At 38.1% G+C, this 19,093-nt stretch overlaps 1 protein-coding gene across 1 annotated transcript in view; it reads left to right on the plus strand.

Annotated features, from left to right (window-relative positions):
- Klb (klotho beta) overlaps positions 1–19,093 on the plus strand; it is a 34,462-nt gene that overhangs the window by 7,779 nt on the left and 7,590 nt on the right. Inside the window, exons 2-3 of the mRNA XM_076864786.2 lie at positions 12,276–12,783; positions 14,814–15,082. Coding sequence (XP_076720901.2) covers positions 12,276–12,783; positions 14,814–15,082 — 777 coding nt within the window. The remainder of the gene's footprint in view (positions 1–12,275; positions 12,784–14,813; positions 15,083–19,093) is intronic.

Here is a 19,093-nt window from a genome sequence, read left to right on the forward strand (position 1 = left end):
ATTCTTTGGAAGGGGGTGAAGCTCAGCTCAAGCATGCTTAGCATGCTTGAGGCCCTGGGTTTAATCCCCATCACCAGAAAAATAAGATTGTATTTCCTCCCTGTTTTCCCACCTTCCTGAGGAACTCTCTTTTAACATTTCTTGGCATTCCTCAAACACACAATGCTGGACATGCATCAGGTATTTGTTATATAAATTGATTGTTTTCAATTTGGGGGAAGATCTACCTTGTCCCAGAAAGGATTTAAACCTGCAATGGGCCAGAAATGAATTCCATATGTGTACACATGCAGAGGCATAAACATACAGTCTTTTCAACACACACAAATCAATTATGTGTATTTGTTTCTAAAAAAAAAAAAAAAATTTGTGTGTTAGGGATTAAACTCAGGGCTTTGCACATTCTAGGCAAGCACTCTACCACTGAGCTATATCTCCAACCTGTGAGAATATTTACGTTGAAAACAATCTTAGAACAATGAGCAAAATTTGGATAACTGTTAAAGCTGTATGGTGTATTTATGAGGTTTCATTATGTTCTTTCTATTTTCATGTATTATGACAATTTCCATAAAAAAAGTAAAAAGTAAAGCCAGGACCAATGGCACACACCTAAAATCCCAGCCACTCAGGAGGCTGAGGGCAAAAGGATCTCGAATTTAAAGCCAGACTTCAGCAATTTAGAGAAAGTCTGTCTCTAAATAAAATGTTAAAAAAAAAAAAAATGGGCTGGAGATGTGCTCAGTGGTTAAACATCCCTGGGTTCAATCCCTGGTACCAAAAAAAAAAAAAAAAAAAAAAAAAAAAAAGTAAAAATATCGTTTTATATTTAAAGATAATGAAAAATAAAACAACCATCTTTACATAGTTCTCTTAAAGGTTCTGTATTTGTATGATTACTAGCCAAGCCTTCTTTGTCAACATGTTAATTCAACTGCTTTCTTTTCTAAAAAATATTTTTAGTTGTAGATGGACAAAATATCTTTATTTATTTTTTTTTATGTGGTGCTCAGAATCAAATGCAATGCCTCACACTTGCTAAACAAATGCTCTACCACTGAGCCACAACTCCAGCTTTGCAACTGCTTTCTTAAATTGATATTTAAGAAGACCCCAGGGCCAGGCATGGTAGCACATGCCTATAATCCCAGCAACTCAGAGGTTGAGGCAGGAGGATTGCAATTTCAAACCAGCCTTAATGGCAAGGCCCTAGCTAACTTAGTAAAACTCTGTCTCAAATTTTTAAAAAATAATTTAAAAGGGCTGGGGATGTGGTTAAGTAGATAAGTGCTCCTAGGTTCAATAAAACAAAAACAAGGAATTTTTACCAGGGCATGGTACTGCATGCCTATAATTCCAGCTACTCTGAACACTGAGTCAAGATTGCATATTTGAGTTCAGCCTTTACAACTTAGCAAGATCCTATATCCAAATATATGTATGTATGGACTGGGGGTATAGCCAAGTGGTAGTGTGCCCTGAGTTCAATCCCCAGTATTAAAAAAGAAAAAAAAAGAAAAAAGAAGGATTTTTAAAAACTCCCTTGTTAGAGTTGGGTTGAAAGAGAATAATATACCAGGCATTATTACATCACAGGCACACATTACAGGCACCCACCTGTAATCCCAGTGGCACGGGAGGCTGAGGCAGGAGGCTGAGACAGAAGGATCTCAGGTTCAAAGCCAGTCCCTAAGCAACTCAGTGAAACCCTGTTTCTAAAGAAAATAAATAAATAAATAAAATTATAATATATAATGTTTATTTATTTATATGGGGCTGGGGATGTGACTCAGTGGTAAAGAGCACCTAGGTTCAATCCCTGGTACCAAAAGAAAAACAGAAAGAGAATAACATAACAAAATTAACTTTTTCTAAGTTTTATAGCTAAAAAAAAAAAAAAAAAAACTAGCCAATGACAGAAAAATGAAGACAAAAAATAAAAACAAAAAACCTTATTTACTTTCTATCTTCCACTACTTTCCCTTCCTATATCAAAAGAAGAAAAAAGAGGAGAGAAGATGAAAGAACACCGTATGATCTTGGTTCTTAAAAGGAAGGATTGAGACAATTATTACAGATAGCTTTTGACATTCCATCCTAATTGTACATGTGTGAGGTGCTGGGGACAGAACCCAGGACCTCCCACTCTAGAAACGCACTCTACCATGGAGTTATACCTCCAGCCTGTTCATGTGATTTTAATTTTCATTTGCTTGAAACTTCAGCATCCCATTAAAGTGATATTAAATCACATATGTGTGCCCTCAACAATATCATTTAGAGTTTAAATAAATGAGTTAACACATTTCATTTAATTAATTAACTAATGCAGAATTCCTATATTATAATCCCAACCATCTCCATTAGGACCCAAGATGTCTCTAACAAAATACAAGAACTACAACCAGATAAGTTAAAATTAGTACTCATATAGACGATTTTAATCAAATTTGAATAAGTGATAAAAACTGTGCATGGAGAATTGCCAAAAACAGTTTCTACAATCTAATTATCTTTTTTTTTTTAGTTATAAGTCATGTAAAAAAACAATTTACAGGCCAAAATTGGTATTAGAAAGCCTTCAAGTGAGCAATATTTACTTTTCTAACCATTAAGTAGAAAAAGTTATACTTTAGTGAATGATTAACAAGAGCTTAAATAAATGTAATTATAAATGCTTTTAGAATAATATTTTAATTCTATTTAAACAGCTTGATTTGATATAAATACTCTCATACATGGAAAATTAGGCCCAACAGAAGATCAAAAAATATAGTAAGTAATGGAAATGATCTGGATACAATGAAGCAATGAATTGAGGGAAAACTGACATTACTTTGTAACATGAAATAAGTCATTTAATTGCAAATATAAAGTCTGGTTGAGAAAACTCAATATTAGAAAATAGTCTATAAAAATATTCTATGTCAACAGAAAAAGATAGTATTACAATAGCTGAACATTAACAACAATTCTGTTGCTATAAAGCAGCAGAGATGTTGAAAATAGACCAGAACCCTCTAACTTATTGTAGAGTGAATCACAGAAGTAAGTAAAGTAGTCTTTGGGTGAGCTATTGATGTTACTTAAAAGATGTTTTGGAAAAACCTCAGAGATTGATGAAAGCTGGTATCTTTTAGTAGTTAAGAGACTTTGCTGCTTGGTTTTCTAGTGTCTTATCTTGTTCAGAGATTATGTGACTAAGTCTTAAATAAAGGGCAAGGGGTTACTGTTATTGATTCTTCTTTCAAGATAATGGCCTCCTTCTATCTTGTTTTGAACATCAACAAATTATTATGGGGTAAAATATATTCTTTTTTGAGGGGGGGGCAGTGCTGGGAATCAAACCCAGGGCCTTGTGCATGCAAGGCAAGCACTCTACCAACTGAGCTATATCCCCAGACCCCAAAATATATTCTTTTTTTTAATATTTATTTTTTAGTTATAGTTGGACACAATACCTTTATTTTGTTTATTTATTTTTATATGGTGCTGAGGATTGAACCCAGGGCCTTGTACGTGCTAGGCGAGCTCTCTACAGCTTGAGCCACAACCCCAGCCCCTAAAATATATTCTTTATACAAAAATGGAATAACTGAATTTTATTTTTATGTTCCTATTTTTTTTTCTTTGAGATTTTGAGAATTTGGGGGAACCGAAGAGTATGAACATAAAGCAACTGAATTTACTGACAGAGCCAGGCATAGTGGCACATGCTTGAAATCCCAGCAACTAGAGAGGCTAAGAGAGGAGAATTGCAAGTTTGAGACTTGTTTGGGTAACTTAGCAAAAAAACTGTCTCAAAATAAAAAAGGGGGTGTCTAAGGAGCTGGGGGTGTAGTTCAGTGGTAGAGCATCCCTGGATTCAATACCCAGTATCAAAAGAAGAAATATTCACTGACAAACTGTTTCAATCACTTCTCTCGACTTTTCTAAATTATAAAAATAATGCATTTTTATTAGAAAACAAATAATACAGAAAGATACTAAGATATATCATTTTTCACTAAAAATGAAAGGTCCCCTGTTTTCCTTTACTCTTTAACTGCATACCCCACTGCTAATAACCTGTTCAAATTTTTGTCTATGTAGACATAAACACATACATATTGTCATTTTTTAAATAAAATTTGATCATTTCACTTTAGTTATCATTTCTGGCTGATCAAAATGTAGAAGTATATTGCTTTTATTCTATTATTTCTGTGGGTCTTTATCCTATTAAATGTAACAGCCCATCTGAAGACAAAGCCTGTCTTATTAATCTTTTTTTCTAAATGTCTACTGCAGTACCTTATGTTTATTGAATAAATATTTGTAGATTTGAATTTAAGCAAATGGACAAAAACTGAAAACAGGTTACTCTGAAACAATAGCCAGATAGGATCTGGGATATAATTGAGTGGTAGAGGACTTGCTTAGCATATGAGAGGCCCTACTGGGTTTAATCCACAGCACTGCAAACAAGCTTGTTTTTTGCTGACTGTATATAACTTTCTGAAAGGAAAAGAATGAACCAGAAGAAAATGCTGATGAGCTCCCCATTAGACAGTGAGGGGATGCCCCAGCTAGTGAAGCAGAGTGAAGCAGGATAAAGGCATCATTGAAGCTATGAGTTCTTAAGACCCTCTGCCAAATCTCCACCTCTGCAAAAAAAAAAAAAGAAGAAGAAGAAGCAAACTTGATGGCTCTTAATGCAATCATTATTCAATTTGATCATCAAAGTCTTTAAGACTTTAAGAACCATTCCACTATTATTTGAAGTTGGCACTGTCCAAAATGCTATGTAGGCAGAGCATCTCTGTCCTTCTAGTCTAATTACAGTGGTGTAGACATCACCCTCCTCAGGGAAAGGCAGTCAATGTAGGGGTGATCCCAAAGGAATTCAGTTAGCCTCTGACACCAGTAATACCAACCTCACTGATTCTAGGAAAGAGGCATGTTACACGCTGTGCTGGGCACTTGGATAACCACATGGTTTTCTAAACACCCCAAATTTGCTGGCAGGTCCTCCATGACCTTTATGATTGTCCTGATTTCCAGTAATATATAAATATATTTTCTTCTCAGCATGCAAGAATGGGGTGTTGTAGTTTCTTTCTGGGACTATTTAGTTCTTTTAATAGCCAAATACATTTAAAAAAATAAAAATTTATAACAATATGTTGTGGTTCATGTCAAATAGACCTTCCCCAACAGCTTCAAAATTTAGAACTGGCAGACATATGGAAAGCAGGAGGGTGGGGAAAAGTGATTAGAGCCCTGGGTTCAAGTCCTGACACCATCACTGTCCAGTCTCAGTTTATTCTCTAAAATGAGACATGTAAGACCTTTCTTGCAGAAGCCGTATTATCAACAACAGTTCATAGCTGATTCACCAGGAGCATTCATTCAACAAGTATTCTATGCCTGTGTACAACTGTGAATAAAATAGATAGTTGCCATACTTAAGAAGCTTTTAGTTAGGATAGGTGACCCATGTTCTGTAATTCAGCAACAGAAGGGTAAGACAGGAGGATCCAAGTCCGAGGCCAGCCTGAGCATAAACTAAAAGGAACTGAAGATAGTGTAGTGGTAGAGCATCCCTGGGTTCGATCCCTAGTACTGCAAAACAAACTAACAAAAAATAAAGGTCCTAGGCCAGGTGTGGATCCAAGTTTTGTGGGCCTGACACTTATAAGTGAGAAAAATATCACAAAAACATTACTTCAGACTTGAAAAGTCAGATACCTTTTTTTCCTAAGGTCCTTGCAGGAATACCAGAAATTCTTACCTAGAAATGCGTCCAATTGTAGTCTGGTTTTCCAATCCACATAGAACATCATCAAGGACCTGGGTCAGTGAAAGGCCCTGAAGCTTAGCTTCATTAGTCATGATAAATCTGCCTTTGCTGCAGGCCCTGAAAATGGTAGGTCTTATTTTTTATTATTATAATAATACATTATTTATAATTTCCAGGGTGGCTTCTATATTGACTATCTTTAACTCTTTGTTCTTAAATTCTGAGGAAAGGCTTCAAGTCAGCAACTCAGGCCATTTTAGCTTCAATTTTACTGAAGCTAACATAAATGTTATTATAGCTGTGTAATAACATTTATGTTGCTTAAAATATTATTTCAGGCTTGGCACTGTGGCACAAGCCTGTAATCTCAGCTACTCAGTAGGTTGAGGAAGGATTGCAAATTGGAGGGCAGCATGGGCAACCCAGTGAGATCCTGTCTCCAAAAAAAGAGGCAGTGGGTGATGGGAATATAACTTACTTATAGAATGTGCTGAGTTCAATCACCAAAGCTTGGGCAGGAGGTGGGGGGAATAGAATGGGTACAATATTCTTCTTATGAAAGGTAGCAATAATTGTATTTATTTATTGATTTATGATGCTGGGGACTAAACCCAGGGCCTCAGGCACTCTAGGCAAGCACTCTGTCACTGAGCCACATCTCTAGCCCAGAGGTGGTAACTTTTGTTAATACTGAATTGTCTCCTAAAATTAATGAAAGTAAAATATTTTTTCCAAGAGAAGTTAAGATTGTCAAAAAATTTAACTAAATAATGGTTACATAATGATGTACTTTAAGGCAATAATAGTCACATATGTTTTTAGCAATGAACACTAAAGTTTGCCTTCATTAACCAGTCAATAAATATGTGTGGAATTCAGGATAAATTAATGTTAAATAATCTGGAAGAGGAACATTTGTAATAAGCATAAAACTTGACACACACACACACACACACACACACACACACACACATAAAGAAGTGCTGAATAGATGAAAGCAGAATCAAATTGAGATTAATCCCAGTCCAAAAGGACAACGAATGAAACTCAAACCACTACGAATAATAAACAAGGACAAACGTCTACCCACAAAAACGAGAAAGGTAGGGACTTAGGAGCAACCTGCAGGAGACTCTTCATGCCCCACCACATTTCCATTGTGATTTTTCATAGCAAGTTGAATTATTTTCAACTTTCCATTTCAAAGTACTTCACGTTTACACTTTCATAGGGTCTTCACCTCTATGGTCTCATTAGATCTTCACAATAGTTCCCTAGAATATTTATTTTTAGCTCCATATAATGAAGGAGGAAACTGGGATCTCTGAGAGGGAAATGATTTGTTTGAGATCATAAAGCTTATAAGTAGCAGAACCAGCACTAGAGCTCAGGTCTCCCGCTTGCCAGACCAGTATCATTCATTTCCCCTATAGGACCATGTAGGTGAGTAACACCTTTATGTCATTCTCAAAGGCCATTTATTCACAAATAAAGCTATCAGTGTTTTGCAACAGATGGTCAAAGAACACTGAAACCAATGGGGAAAAAAAAAAAAAGTATGGGAAGCAATTTGGGAATTTAATACAATTTAAAAACTAAATAATCCTGGGCTGGGATTATAGCTCAGCAATAGCACACTCACTTACCGCGTGCAAGGTCCTGAGTTCGATCCTCAGCACCACATAAAAAATAAATAAATAAATAAGATAAAGGTATTGTGTCCAACTACAACTGAAAAATAGGTATTTTTAATAAATAAATAAATAGATAGATAGATAGATAGATAGATAAATAAATAAATAGTCCAGCTACACATGGTGGCACATGCCTATAATTCCAGTGACTCAGGAGCTGGGGCAGGAGGATTGCAAGTTCTGGGCCAGCCTCAGCAATTTAGCAAGATCCCGTCTCAACATAGCTTAGTGGTAACTTCCACTGTATTCAATCCCCAGGACAAAAAAAAAAGTCCATTCCTAGGATAACCAAAAGGAAATAATTCAAATAAATTAAAAGCTATACGCACAAAGTTAGTTATTACCATATTATTTATCACAGGAGAAAAGAATGAATAAAAACAAGTTAATTTTGGGCTGAGGATACAGTTCTTCTGGTAGAGTACTTGCCTAGTATGCACAAGGCTCTGGGTTCAATCCTCAGCACCACAAAAAAAAATTAATTTCTATTAAAAGAGAGATGCCCAAGTAAATCATATTTTATCAAACTGTTGAATTGTGATACTATTAAGATAATTATGAGGCCTGGGGATGTGGCTCAAATGGTAGCGCGCTCGCCTGGCATGCGTGCGGCCCGAGTTTGATCCTTAGCACCACATACAAAGATGTTGTGTCTGCCAATAACTAAAAAATAAATATTAAACTTCTCTCTCTCTCTCTCTCTCTCTCTCTCTCTCTCTCTCTCTCCCTCCCTCTCTCACTCTCTCTTTAAAAAAAAAAAAAAAAGATAATTATGAAACTAAAATAACATGGGAAATGTTTAAAGTGATTTTAACTGGGAAATGTATTTGGAAAGGCTGAACAGGAACACAGAAATATGAAAACATTGTTATGATTTTGGAGCTTTTAAATAAATTTTCTTTAACAGATTTTAATTAATAGTTTTAGTAAGTAGCTTTTTAATAACAGACTAGTTTACAGTCCACATGAAGAAACGTGACTAAAATTATGCAAAGATATGGAAAATTTAACTTTTCGCAAAGGATCGAGAGTTCCTTTAATGCCCATGTGTGATGTGCTGAGTCTGTGCATCTGTCCTCACTCCATCCTTTCCACCAATGCCCCTCATGTTCTCCTGACCTCTAACCCTCTCCTCATCTCTTTCTTAAGTTGTGCCTGCTATCTTATTTGTTTCCTATCATCCACAGAATTTATCTGAGTCTGTACTTCCAGGGGTATCAAAGGCAACAGGCATATTAGACTGGAGGAGGGAACCAGAAGAGATATTAGCCTCCCACCCCGCCTCACTGTCTCAATGACATGGGCCCCTGAGACCTGGCTCAAAAGGAAAAAACAGCTCACTTCCCTGTTAAGCTAGGGAATCTAAAGAACAAAGGCTGAAGCTCCCTTAACTCATCATTCCAAAGGTAGATGGCCTTGTGCAAGATAGTGGGTATCCTTGGGGAACTGTCCATGCTGCTGTGCAAGGGTGCTGGGCCCAGTTTGCATTCTACAAATCCTGTTTTAGTCTTTCCAACAGAACTCCTTTAGGAGTGTAATTCAAATAATAACACCTGTAGATATCCCTGTTTCATCAAGATTTGTGTCAAATTCACTATCTCGGAGCAAAACATTTTTACCTTGTGACTTGGCAAAAGGACCAAGGTATAACCATATGTACCACAGAGAGAACCTCCCCCATTCTCGACTGAGATCAGAGAGGCTGTCTTCAACCCTGAGTAAAGATAACCTTAGATACCTTGATAGCCTATGCAAATAGCAGCAATGGTGAAAGAGACACAGTGGAACATGAAGGTCACCTTGGGGTATGATAATACATGCATGTGGGTATCCAGAAAACAGGTGGGACAGGCCTTGCTGAGGTATAATATGCCTGTTGCTATCTATGCTGCACTGTGTCTCATTTAAATTCTTATGGAACCAAGATTTTTATCACAGCCTAGGTCATCTTTCGTATAATTTCTGAAGTAGGTAACTATTACATCTCTTTTGAATAAATTCTCCTGCCCTGTTTTTCCCTATTAGGCGTGCTGATTCCAATTAGGACTAGGTTAATACATTGATGCTGATTGTATCCCACCCTCCCTTTAGCATCCCGTAGTACCTTATTTGCAAGGCAGCTAGTTTACACATGTGTGGTGCTTTTCTGGGTACATATCAGAGGCACATGACAGCCCTGAAGAGAGCTGCTGGTCACTGTGTTCTCTATGGATGAAAGCACTCAAGCTACCGAGAGATGCAATGAACAATGAGAATAAAGCAAAGAACACCCCTGCCCCCACCTGAATCCTAGGAATGCGCTTTTTATTTTGAAACAAAAGAAAAAGGAAAGAAAAAAAGAAGGGGCTGGGGTTGTAGCTCAGCAGTAAAGCACTCGCCTAGCATGTGCGAAGCCCTGGGTTCGATCCTCAGCACCACATAAAAATAAATAAAATAAAGGTATTGTGTCCATCCACCACTAAAAACTATTTTAAAAGAAAGAAAACACTTTTCAAGATTTTCCTCAGTGTTTCTAGCCCCAGAAAATTCCACAGAGTGGCTAAGACCATGTAAGGCTGTATGCCATGTGTTCCCTGCTCCTCTGTGATTCCTTCCAGAAGCTCTGACCTCAGGTCAGAGGAAGACAGGAGGCTAGAGTCTAAATTATTATGAGAGAGAAGATTTCCAGGGCTGTGATTGTGACTCAGTGGTAGGGTGCTCGCCTAGTGCGCTGAGGCCCTGGGTTCGATCCTCAGCACACATAAAAATAAATAAATAAAAACAAAGGCATTGTATACAACTAAAAGAATTTTTTAAAAAAAAGAAAGAAAGAAAAAGAAAGAAAAGAAAAAATTTCTAGGTGTTTCCAGGATCTCCCAGTGAAAATCTAGTAAGATCAGAGATGCCTCAAGGCATCTACACCTGTAGAAAATCTTCCAAGGAATGATTTAAATTAGCTTTCCTTGCATTAAGGGGGATGGCACCAGTTTTGGAATCCTCACCCCTTACATCAACACAAACTTTCCCCACCCTAACAGGATTTATAGAACATTTTCAAGCTCATAAGATCTAACCAGTTTGAATTCATTGCTCATATTTGATTATTTTTGACCTGCAAAAAGGCAGTTTCAAATGGTTTGTCCTGATATAAATATCACCTTTGAGCAAAAGAAAAGCTAAGGAACAAAACTAAAAGGGCATCATAGGTTAAAAATAACAAGGATTTGGCCAGATATTGTGGTGCACACGTGCAATCCCAGCTCCTTGGTAGGCTGAGGCAGGAGGATCAGTGGCTCCTGGCCAGCCTGAGCAACTTAGTGAGACCATGTCTCCAAATAAAATAAAAAGGGCTGGAGATAGAGCCCAGTGTAGAGCTTCTTCTTGCCTATCATGTATGAGACCCTGCATTCAATTCCCAGTACCACAATAAATAAATAAACAAGAGTTTGCATTTGTCAAATAGATAAGAAATTGAGAGATGTGGGGAGAGACATCAGGAAACAAGCAAGTGGGGCTGAAGTTGCGGCTCAGAGGTGCAGTGCTCGCTCACCTAGCACACATGAGGCCCTGGGTTCCAGCCTCAGCACCACATATAAATCAATAAAATAAAGGAAATAAAGGAATTGTGTCCACCTACAACTAAAAAAAGATTTAAAAAAAAAAAAAAAAAGAGGCAAACAAGTCAAATTCTGAGGGGAAGAACAGTAACTATGGTATAGAGAAAGGACAATTCCATGGTTGACCAGTACAGAGAAGTGGCTTTGGGCATTTAACGGGCCAGGAATCCTTAATTTGAGACCTTAACATTTGTTCCTCCTTCAGCCATAGCTCATGGCTTTTTGCTGAACTATATCTTCTAGCTTTTGGTTACATTTTCTTTTAATGTTTTATTTTATATATTTTTATATGTTTCTCTTCATCATATTTCAGTGTTATTTTCCCAGTAAGTAGCTTCCTGAGAACAAGTTCCCATGTCATATTTCAGCTTCTTAAGGCATGGCACGCCACACATTCAGTAAGTGCCAGTAAGTATCTATTAAATAGACGTGAAACTGATCAATAGGCTCTATTACAAGAGAGCTCACCTGGAAATGTAAACTCTAGGAGGACCAGTAATAATAAGATCCATCTTTTTTTTTTATTGGTTGTTCAAAATATCACAAAGCTCTTGACATCTCATATTACATATATTAGATTCAAGTGGAAGATCCATCTTTTGATGGTACTTCTATGTGCTCTATTCTATGCCACAAATTTTTTTTTATACCTTAATTTTATTCATTTTTATGTGGTGCTAAGGATTGAACCCACGGCCTCGCACATGCTAGGCAAGTGCTCTACCACTGAGCCACAACCCCAGCCCTATGCCACATATTTTATACATGCATTAGTTCTAAATCTGACATTAACCTTACAAAGGATATTAGTATTATTAATCTCATGCTATATTATCAGTCTCATTCTACAGCTGGGCTGTAAGAGATTTCAGAAAGGTTAAGTGACTTGCTTCATGCCACACAGTATACATGAACTTCAAGCCCAGGTGTGCTGCCAGAGCCCACACTCTTTCCGTTGGTTTTCTGCCTCGGGCAATGCCTGCCATCCTTTTATAATAATGGAAATAATACCAGAGACCTGTAGAGTGTTTACTCTGTACCAGACACTGTTCTAACGCCATTCACATATGTTAAATTCATTCAGTCCCCACAACTATTTTCTTAGGTGGCGAGCTCTATTATTAGCCATTTTACCTTGTATCATCAGTCGTTTTACAACCCTTATAAGGACAATAAAGGTCAATGATATTTTCTTCTTATTAGGCTCATTCAAAAGCTTGGCATAACTACAACAGAAATTTCCGCCCACATCAGAAAGGCTATTTATCGATCACATTGGGATCCCATTGGATTGAGCCAAACAGGTCAGAAAACACGATGGATGTGAGCATGTGCCAAGAATCCATGGTTTCTGTGCTCGGGTGGTTTGCCACCCCTATTCATGGGAATGGCGACTATCCAGATACCATGAAGAAGTCGCTCTCCATTCTACCCCTTTTCTCAGAAGCAGAGAAGGAGGAGGTAAGGGGCACGGCTGACTTCTTTGCCTTTTCCTTTGGACCCAACAATTTCAAGCCCCCAAACACCATAGATAAAATGGGGCAAAATTTGTCACTCAATTTAAGAAAAGTGCTGAACTGGATTAAACTGGAATATGGTAACCCCCGAATCTTGATTACTGAGAATGGTTGGTTCACGGACAGTTATGTGAAGACAGAAGACACCACAGCCATCTACATGATGAAGAAGTTCCTCAACCAGGTTCTTCAAGGTGGGTTGCACATTAGCTCAAATTTTTAAAAATGTTGAATCCTTATAGGATATTTAAAGTCCCCTTTGAATGTGTAATCATTGTTGTTGTGGGTTTATTTCATATTGTACAATGTTGATAGAACTTTTAAGTATTATTCCCATGCCCTTTCTTTTTTTTTTTTTTGGGTGCGGGGGTGGTGGAAATCAGGGATTGAACTTAAGGGCACTCGACCACTGAGCCACATACCAGCCCTATTTTGTACTTTATTTAGAGAAAGGGTCTCACTGAGTTGCTTTTGCGGAGGCTGACTTTGAACTCTCGATCCTCCTGCCTCAGCCTCCTGAGTCACTGGGATTACAGGCGTGCACCACCATTCCCAACTTTATGTCCTTTCTTAAATAAAAGTTTAAGGTCAAAATAATTTCAAACTACAGGTTGACCTTTAATTGTTGGGAATATGATGTTTTATTCTTTATAAATGATACAATGCTAAAAGAGATAAGTTTAAAGTTCCCTATTAGGTTGTACTTTATTCTAAGATGCTTCTTGAAATTATGATCCATTTACTCTTTTATTATGTGACTAGATGATAAAAGGTCTGAAGACAAAACTGAGAAATTTCTATTAATCCTAGTGATTTCCTCTGACCTCAACATATCTCCTCATTCCTTTTCCATTACTCAAGCAGGACATCTTCAGGTGACTGAAACAATGGAACCAAAGTCAAGCTCAGGTTATGATGGTTTTATTCCCTACAGAATTGAACTCCTTTCATCCAATAAAGGAATTCTCTGTGGATCTTGCTAAAACTCTGTAGCTCTTTTTAGAAGTCACTAGTCTACAGGAAAACCCCAGCTTCTTCAGGAGAGAACCTTCAGGGAGGGTCCTCAAGGAGAGCAAGACTGCCCCAATTCTGCTGTTCCGGATTCCAAGAAGGAACAGCATGGAAGAGCTATACCCAGCCACAAGCCACACGCCCAAGAGGGACCTCAGAGCAGAGGATACTGCCCACAGGTTCTGGGTCAAGTTCTCCGCACTTGGGCAGAAGAGGAATCTTTTGCCATGGATTTTCTCTACCTACCTCTTGGAATCTTTTGCCATGGATTTTCCACCTTTTAGGGAAAGAATGTCAGTGAAAAACGCCCAAAATGCAAAACTGAGGCATTTCTAAAATAGAAACGAAAGCTTTTAAGGAAAATGATTCAGAGTGGGCTGGGGATGTAATTCAGTGGTAGAGCACTTGCCTAGCATTGTGGGAAGCCCTGGGTTCAATCCCCAGGTACTGTCAGAAAGTAGAAAGAAACAAAGAGGGAGAGAGGGAAAATCAGGGCTAATATGGGAATTTGTTGTTTTTGTTGCTTATGTTGATATTCACAATTTATTTTTATCCATTCCTGCAATTTATTAATTCAGAGTTTTAAAGCTAGAAAGGCCCTTAGAGATCATCCTTTCCAATATATTCTGTTTGCAAATAAGGAAACTGAGGCCAAGAAACTTGCCCAATAGCACCCTCCCAGGAACACAGCAGGGCAAGGCCCTGGGCCTCCTGCCCTTGGGCCCAGTCAGAGCTCATTCTCTTACATCACTTTGTCTCTTTTGCCTCCTTATATCTACACAGACTATGCTACTTTCAGTCCCTGGAGAACAGTTTCTTAGAATGGATAGTTTGTCCACAAATGGGAACAAAACCAAATTTGAAGTGAGAGAAACTCTTGGTCACTAGCAGACATCTGCATTAGTCCCAGAGGGTTGTAGAAATTATCATGCCCCCCTGTCACAGATCTCCACACTAAATCTCAGTAATATTTTTCATTTGATCCTTTGTGCCATTCAGTTATGAGGGGTGATGTGAATAGGGGTACCATTCTAGATGAAAATAACTGCCATGTTTCAGGAAGGAACATGCATTTTCTATTTGATATAACTGGCCTGCAAATCAAGGGAAAGGTTGGTTTCACAATACACTGTCCCCTGCCATGTTGTTAGTGAAATTGTAAATTGGAGTGTTTACCTTTCTGAATGTCTCTGCTTTTTTTTTCTTTGTGCAGCAATAAGAATTGATGATATTCAAGTGTTTGGTTATACTGCCTGGTCTCTCTTGGATGGTTTTGAGTGGCATGATGCTTACAACACCCGGCGAGGATTATTTTATGTGGATTTTAATAGTAAACAGAAAGAAAGAAAACCCAAGTCCTCAGCACATTACTATAAACAGATCATACAAGAAAATGGTTTTATTTTGAAAGAGTCCACGCCAGATATGCAGGGTCAGTTTCCCTGTGACTTTTCCTGGGGTATCACTGAATCTGTTCTTAAGGTAAGTGGCTACCTCCAAATCAACCATAAACTGGAGAAGATAGGACACCATGTTTTATTTCATTTACTCAATGTTAGCTAGGAAGATAGCTATTAGGCAATGTCAAATACCATGGTTATTTAGAGGTAATGGAACAGAGTTGAAGAAAGAGGAAGAAGGAGATGAGTGCTGAGACATTTTCATGGGCCAGAAGGTTTACTTGGTGAGGGAGTCCAAGTGACCAAGAGGCTGCCCTCTGGAAGTGTATAGTTCAGACAGAACTTAAGACCATTTCTCTGTGAGAAAAAACAATTTTATATATTTTTGCTTGGCCAAAAGCAAATCATTAGCAGTCCTTTATTTAAGCAAATAGTAGATCTGGGTAATTTGCCTTCTGAGATCTCCATATCCCAGTGGAGCACCCCCCACATCTCATTATTCACCTCTTTCCAATGTTTGCTCAAATGTCTCCTTCTCAATCAGACTTCCCTGTAATCAAAAACCCTAAATCCACCCTATTACATTCTCTCTTCCCTGCTCTGTATTTCTATACAGAACTCTTCACCATCTAACTTACTATGAACCTTATACATTTTTCTTATTTATCACCTGTCTTCTCCTCTACCATGCAAGGTGCGTGAGGGCAGAGATGTTTAATTATTTGATGTCTGCTGTATGCTTTAGTCGGGCAGCACCAGGCACATGGCAAGTCCTCATCTCTTAGAATCAGGTGAGTAAATGAGATCAACTTTTAGAGCCAGGTATGGGTGTAGAGACTTTCCGTTCCAAATTCTTTATTTTACAGGCCAGGAAAGTGAGACCTATCAATTTTCCCAAGGCAACACAAGTAGTGGCAGAACTATTATCAGTCTGGAAGCCTTCAGATCACAATGCTCTTTCCCAAATAACTATTTTTATTTAAAAAAATTTTATTATAGTTGTAGATGGACAGCAAGCCTTTATTTTATTTTTTTATATTTTTAGGTGGTGCTGAGGATCGAACTCAGTGCCTCACACATGCTAGGCAAGCGCTCTGCCACTGAGCCACAGCCCCATCCCTAAGAACTACTTTTATTTATTTTTTTCCTAATAACAATTTTTAAAGCCCATACTTTTTTTAAAAATATTTATTTTTATTTTTTAGTTTTTGGCAGACACAACATCTTTGTTTGTATGTGGTGCTGAGGATCGAACCCAGGCCACACGCATGCCAGGCGAGCGCGCTACTGCTTGAGCCACATCCCCAGCCCCAAGCCCATACTTTTTGCCAAGCATGTAACTATTGCATGAATGCACATTCTATTTAATCTTAAAAATCTCATTTTACAGATCAGAAAGCTGAGGTTTAGGGAAGTTACATAACTTGCCCGCAGGTTACCTAGGTCTGTCTCCTGAACACTATGCTATAGAACTTCACAATAACACACAATTTCCTGTACTCTAGAAGTGTATGAAAAGACAATGAGTTGTACAGGAATGGGACCAGACAAAAGGCTCCAAACCACAAGTGACCAAAGTTCACAGGTTATTGACGAGCATAGTGGCGCACACCTGTGATCCCAGGAATTTAGAAGGCTGAAACAGGAGGATAACAAATTCCAGGCCAGTCTCAGCAATTTAGTGAGGCCCTAAGTAACTTCGTGAGCCTCTGCTCCAAAACAGAAAACAGAAAGGGCTAGGGATGTGACTCAGTTGTTAAACATCCCCGGGTTCACTTCCTGGTGCAAAAAAATATATGTAATTTTTGAGATTCACAGGCTATGAATCTCAACCCCTGTGGCTATTAAAAGTAACATAAACAGTGATTCATCTTCTGCTCGTGTCTCCTCTTAAACCACCTATTTATCCAGTTCCTACTTCTTCCTTCCTATGACCATCTTTTCCCTATGACTTCAGTAGGTTGATACTTTTCACAACTCCAGACCCGGCAGGTAAAGACCTGAGGGGATACAAGAGCTACTTCTCCCACCTGTATGGGAGATCCAACCTTCAAGTTCCTGCTTTAGCTGAAGACCCAGCAGCTTCCCAGTGATTGACACTGTGGTATCTGCCCTATTCCTAGTTTTAGGAGCAAGAACTGATCCTGTATGAGGGGAAATCATTTCTGTGGTCTGTTAGGCCTTGGTTTCATACTCACCCCTCGGAGCGCAGGAAAGTCAGCTTCTGTTCATCAACTTGGACTAAGAATGGGGATGAATGATTTGCCAAAGAAAATTATGTTGGTTTTTGAAAAATCAGCCAAAGGATGTATGACTAGATGCTATGTGGGCAGAAAATTGGATATCTTCTTCAGAAAGACTAACAAAATGAAATTAACAGTTCAAAAATATTACTATACCTAACCCCACACATTCCCATCTTATTTTCCTCTAGTCTCTAGTATCCTTTGTTCCTTCAACATTTTATTTTGAAAAATTTGAAACTTGTACAACAAAAACACATATTCTCTTCCTCAAGACTGACCAATTATTCATGTTGTCACTTTTTTTTTTTTGGTACCAGGGATTGAACCCAGGTGCTCATCCCCAGCCTGTTTTATTTTTTAAGATAGGGTCTTGTTAAGTTGCTTAGGGCCTTACTAAGTTTCTGAGGCGGGCCTTGAACTTGTGATCCTCCTGCTTCTGCCTCCTGAGCCTCTGAGATTATAGTTGTGCACCACCATGGCCGTCTAACATTGTCACATCTACTTTATCTCAGCCCCTCTCTTCTATAAACCATGGATAAATTGCAGACATCATTATGCTCCATCCCGAAATGTTTCAGCATGTATCTCCCAAAACAAGAACATTCTCCTGTATCACTCCATCATCAAGAGGCCCAGAACATTTAACATTGAGTCAATCCATCTTATATACAATCCATATTCAAATTTTCTAAATATTCCAAAAATGTCCTTTATAGATTTAAAATTATTTTTGGATCAAGAATGCAAAGAAAGGTCACACGTCATTCATCTTTATTTTTTTATTTTATTTTATTTTTTTAAAGAGAGAGAGAGAGAATGAGAATTTTTTTAAATATGTATTTTTTAGTTATCGGCGGACAAAACATCTTTGTATGTGGTGCTGAGGATCGAACCTGGGCCGCACGCATGCCAGGCGAGCATGCTACCGCTTGAGCCACATCCCCAGCCCACATATTTCATCTTTAGCCTTCTTTAATTCAGAACAATTCCTTCAAAGTTGATGGTATTGGCAATTCTGACAAATTCAGACCAATTGACTATAGAATGTCTCATGCTTTGGAGTTCTCTGATTATTTCTTTATTAGATTGAATTTACCAGTCTTGGAAAAATGATAAATAGATGATATTGTGCACTATCAGTGCATCCCATCAGGAGGAACTTGATGTCAATTTGTTTTATTATGGAAAATATCAATGCAGTTGAAGTAGTGTCACCAGATTTCTTGGTTAAGGTGGCACTTGTCAGATCTTTTAATTAAATGGTACCTTTATTTTTAATTAAGAAGTGATTAGATGAAGCCAGGTGCAGTGGCCCACTCCTGTAATCCCAGTGGCTTGGGAGGCTGAGGCAGGAGGATTGTGAGTTCAAAGCTAGCCTCAATAACTTAGCAAGGCCCTAAATTTCGAGACCCTGTCTTGAAAAAAAAAAAAAAAATTAAGGGGGCCAGGGGTTGTGGTTCAGTGGTTAAGTGCCCTTTGGTTTAATTCCTGGTACCCCACCAAAAAAAGTGATCTGATGATGATACCCAGAGAATATATGAATATCCTTTTCCTGAACAATAATTCAAACAACTGTTTTAAAATTCATTCATGAAACTTGCCTCTCATAGATAGCAAAATGGAGAAATTTGAGTTAGACTGTTCCTTCTACACTTATTAGCTGGGTTCTCTGAAGTTCAACTTTTTGTAATTCATTATTATCTTTATAACATCATTTATTTTTATGCACAACTTGTCACACCGGGACCCTTCAAGCTGCTCATATATCTTTTGACATTTACCTTCCAGTTTTTAAGCACTTTCTTGTTTTCCAGCACTAGATGCCCCAGGATCAACCCTTTTTTTTT

Source organism: Callospermophilus lateralis, chromosome 8, assembly GCF_048772815.1.
Source record: "Callospermophilus lateralis isolate mCalLat2 chromosome 8, mCalLat2.hap1, whole genome shotgun sequence".
NCBI lineage: Eukaryota > Metazoa > Chordata > Mammalia > Rodentia > Sciuridae > Callospermophilus > Callospermophilus lateralis.